The following is a 4,634-nucleotide window of genomic DNA, read 5'->3' as shown; positions in this document are numbered from 1 at the left end:
AACGAAACTCTGCCTTCCGGATGATATTTGGAGGATAGTAGCTGTGGACACAATTTTTGATGTTCTTTTTATTAATGATAGAAGAGAGATTCTTTATATAAATTTTCTTCGATATTTAGTTATTAGGCTGTCTCTTTTTAATGGGGTCGTTTTTGTGGAAAAGATACAGAAGGAAGATGATATGGAATCGATTATTTCTTCGTATGCTTTATTGTTCATGAAGAATGCAATGTCGACAGAAGTTAGATATATTGTACAAGTTGCCAGTCAGGATATTAAGTATTACTTCCATCATTTCAATAAACGTTGTAGTAGCTCAAGTTCTTGGAGTCTGCAGAGACACAATGAGACGGGAGAACGATCGTGGAATATGGCTAGAATAGACAATACTTTTCTAATTCCATCACATTACGGATTTCAGTCTTTGTGGAGAGACACATATTATCGGATTGCCTTTCTGTCACACGATGTGAGGTTTGCGTCCCTAGCCATGTGGTCGATGAACTTAGGCACGATGCGATGGCAAATGGAGGGATATCTCAACGTTACAGGAATAAATATACCCAATGAAATGATGACGTCTGTGACCGTAAGCATGCACATGCAGGAAAATGTGTTGCTGGTGGTTTCACGTAGGTACACACTACTGATCGCTTCAAGAGATAACATGAAATTAGCGTCAAGTCCTAGTCCTTCTAGATATGGCTTTACAGTCGTCACCATCAACTCGACGTCAGCGTTGTTGTTTGGAGGTTGTAATGAACATAACGTATTTAATGATCTTTGGCAATTTTCTCTTACAAATACAAATTGGACGAAATTGAAAATGATCGAGAGCAGTGGGTCCGGAGTAGGAAACATGAATAACGACTTTGCAGGGAGCGTCCCCTCACCTCGATGTGGTCATGCTGCTGCAATTATGGAAGGCGACATGTTTGTTTTTGGTGGATACGACATCCATTTTAATTTGAACTTAGAATTATGGAAATATGACATGATTAACAATTCGTGGAGATATTTAGAACCAGCCAACAAACTTCCACATCTTAATTCTATCGATGATATTTGCTATTTTGCGGCGACTGCTCAAAGTAAAACGCTTTGGATTGCATCTAGGTGTCCTTTGTCTATTGCAAACAGGCATTTTAATTTTGATGGAGATTTCCATTTGTGGATGTTTATTGTTCACTTGCAGACTTGGAATTTCGTCACACTTGAAAAACTAAAAGATATGCCGCACAAGTCTCTCTCTTCATCTTTGCATTTCCGAGGAGGATATCTTATAAGTTTAGAACCTTCTAGTTTACTTTACATAAAAGCGGGATGTCCAGAAGGACTAGGGTCGAGCAACATTTCTCGTTTTCCGTGCGACGTCTGCAAAATAGGCTTTTACTCTGATATAAAGACGACCGATTGCCGCAAATGTCCAAACGGAACGACGACGAGAAGTGAGCGATCATCGAGGTTGACCGCCTGCAACGTTTGTGTCACAGGTACCTGCCGTCATGGGAGATGTCTGGTGATGAGCAACACGTTAACGCAAGTTCCCGTATGTATATGTACGATCGGCTTCACTGGTTCTCACTGTCAAGACGCAACTTATTATTACATTGGAACGGGAGTTATTATTGTTATAGGTATTATTACTGTACTCGTAGTTGTATTACGGCGCATCATCAAGAAACGAAAAGAACGAGAAATGGCTTTCTGTCGTCACATAGAAATTTTGAATGATGCGTGGCAGATCAGTTGGCAAGAAATAGAACTGCTGGACGAAATAGGAGGAGGAGCTTCGGGAAGAGTGTGGAAAGCGCAATACCGTAACATAGACGTTGCTGTAAAAATGCTGATTGACAATGACGAAACACAATCGTCATTGGAATTTGCAGGTGAAATTAAATTTATGCAAACAATGCGTCATCGAAATATTGTACTTTTCATCGGTGCCGGTAAAACGAGTCCACAAGCACGACCGTTTCTCGTCGTCGAGTTTGCGCATCGAGGTTCATTACGTCACGTACTGGATGACGTTAGTATTGAAATCAATCAAAATCGTAAAATAGATTTTGCTCTAGACGCTTCGAAAGGAATGAAATTTCTTCACAAATTGAACCCGCCAAGAATTCATCGAGATCTGAAAAGTGAGAATTTACTCGTTTGCAAAAGTTGGATTGTCAAAGTGGCTGATTTTGGTCTTGGAAGACTCTTTGGTGGTGCACACAAAAACCGACTATCAAAGCGAAACAATTCAGTCAGCAGAAATGATTCTGAAAATGAACTTCTAGTTGAGATGACAGATTTGTCTGAAAATAGCATTGGGACAGTGAGATGGAGTGCACCAGAGTTAGCACGACGAGAGATCTACGATGAATCCATCGATGTCTACAGGTACTCGATGATGTTAATTTAATTGTATTTAATAACATATTTAGTGTTTAGTTTTGGAATTGTGCTTTGGGAGATTTGGTCACGTGGCTTTCCTTTCCAGCAGTATCGGTTTGCTCACCAAGTCGACGACGCCGTGGAAAGAGGCGAGCGTCCCGTCGTTCCAGACGATTGCCTTGATGAGTATGCAACAGTAATGCAAGCCTGTTGGGCAGAAAGAGCTCGGAAACGACCGTCGTTTAGCGAAGTTGTCAGCTGTTTGGAAAACATTCATGTGGAAGATGCATGTTAGAGTGTCTATATCACTGTTCTGATTTTTGGCCAATTGCTGCTGCTAGTGTAGTGACGATTAAGTTCTTGCTACTATCCAGAGGTAGAGAAGATTAGACTGCTATAGCATACGATATTGGAATTGGGAGTGATAGTCGTAAAATTATTTTTCACTCTAATAGAATGCAGTTCTTTAGCAATATATACACGTTATTTAGCGCACGTTAATGACATTTCTCAAAATTTATATATTCATGCCGATTGTTGCTCAGTGAGTTTCGGTAGCGCTCACCTTCTGATCATATTTGTTCTTTCAGTGTTAAATAATTGCATTTAACACTGTACCAAGACCAGTTCCTCACTACACGAGATATCAATGAACTGGACTTCATCAAGTTGTGCAAAAATAGTTGATATTAATAAATATTATTTGCATTAAACCTGCAGATGGTGAAACTTTGCAGATAGTAAGTCTTTGCTATCAATATTGGAAAAGATAAGCATGTGGTCCACTGTGCAAAAAGGTGAACGATTTTGCTTAAATTGCCAATTGAGGATTGATAGAGAAAGATATCAACCTCTGAAACCCGTGATTGTGTCAAAGTTATATAATGATGTTTCTACACGTGCAGGTTCATTGCAGAAACAGAAGAGCAGCATATTGTCTGAATACAGGAAGAGACAACGGCCTATCCATCTGTATCCGTATATGACACGTTTGTCAATTTATATTTTAGAAAGAAAATTAAAAACTAAATTTAATGCAAGTAGAAATATCAAATTGTAAAGCTGCATGGCTATAGCTGCACAGTTCAAAACATCTACTACTGAGGTGCTTACTATGAGCATTCTATATATTAAAAATGGGTCTTGCTAACGATCGCACACGGATTCTAAGCGTGTACGGCGACATTGTCTACGGTTGAATTAGAAGAATTGCAAACAAATGATATTCAAACAACAACCCATACACTACCTAGTCATAATTTCATCACGATCTGTCTACACTGTTTGCATATTCTATATACATATACATGCAGTATATATGCCTATGTACCTAAAAGGATACCTATTACGTTTCCACAGCTACCAATTGTAATATACGGGACTTGTGTGAATAGTTTAATTGATATATCCGTGTTTAGTCAGAATACAGGCTGTGGGGATAGCACACGTCGCGTTGTAATTCAAGTTGTCATTACACAATTTGTTTACGTGTTTTGATTTGTTATATTGCTATACTCAAGTATATTACATTGCCATACAAAAGTATACTACAAAGTACCATAAAATGGAGCGTCTGAATTCTCCAGAGCATCTATCGTGATGGCAACTAGAAACTTGCCCATTGCGTGAAAGAAGTGGAAGCAGCGGTTCAAAATGTATCTATTAGGTTCGTGATTGAAATCTTAAGCGGGTCCTGTGCAAACGTCGCGTCGGTGTTTCTACACTCAATCGGTCCGGAGGCTCTAGACGTTTTGTAATACTTTTGTTTTTGGCGCTAAAGAAAGTAAAGACAAGCTTGAATACATTATGAAAATTTTTGAAGAACACTTTATTCCAAAATTGAGCGTAGCGTACGAAAGAGATTGATTCTTTATGAGAGATGAAATGCAAGGTTAGGCAATTGAAAACCATGTTACTGAATTACGTCCATTAGAGAAGACGCGCGAATTCGGAGCCAGCAGTGAGTCATTGGTAAACGACAGGCTAGTTTGTAGAGTTCTGAAGTCAAGATGGAGAGATATTGTTTAGAGAGATGGACTGGACGTGACGTTAGAGAAAGCAGTGGCGATATGCAAGACATCAGAATTGTCCCAGTTTCAGTTGAAAGTGTTAGAATTTGGATCCACCAGTACGACAAACGACCTATATGCAGTTAAAAAAGAAAGTAAAAGGACGGGAGATCGGCAACTCATCGGGGATTGTCCTAGGTGTGGAAGGAATCGTACAGATAGAAGATGTCATGCCTTAACAAG

General features: G+C 39.3%; 1 protein-coding gene across 1 annotated transcript; it reads left to right on the top strand.

Annotated features, from left to right (window-relative positions):
• The first annotated feature begins 527 nt into the window (after positions 1–527).
• LOC134176108 (uncharacterized) lies at positions 528–2,870 on the top strand. The gene is made up of 2 exons (XM_062642785.1): positions 528–2,388; positions 2,440–2,870. The coding sequence occupies exons 1-2, from the start codon at positions 572–574 to the stop codon at positions 2,675–2,677; spliced, it is 2,055 nt and encodes a 684-aa protein (XP_062498769.1). The 5' UTR covers positions 528–571; the 3' UTR covers positions 2,678–2,870.
• The last annotated feature ends 1,764 nt before the right edge of the window (positions 2,871–4,634 follow it).

Source organism: Corticium candelabrum, chromosome 2, assembly GCF_963422355.1.
Source record: "Corticium candelabrum chromosome 2, ooCorCand1.1, whole genome shotgun sequence".
Lineage (NCBI taxonomy): Eukaryota > Metazoa > Porifera > Homoscleromorpha > Homosclerophorida > Plakinidae > Corticium > Corticium candelabrum.
This window is presented reverse-complemented; position numbering and strand designations above follow the sequence as displayed.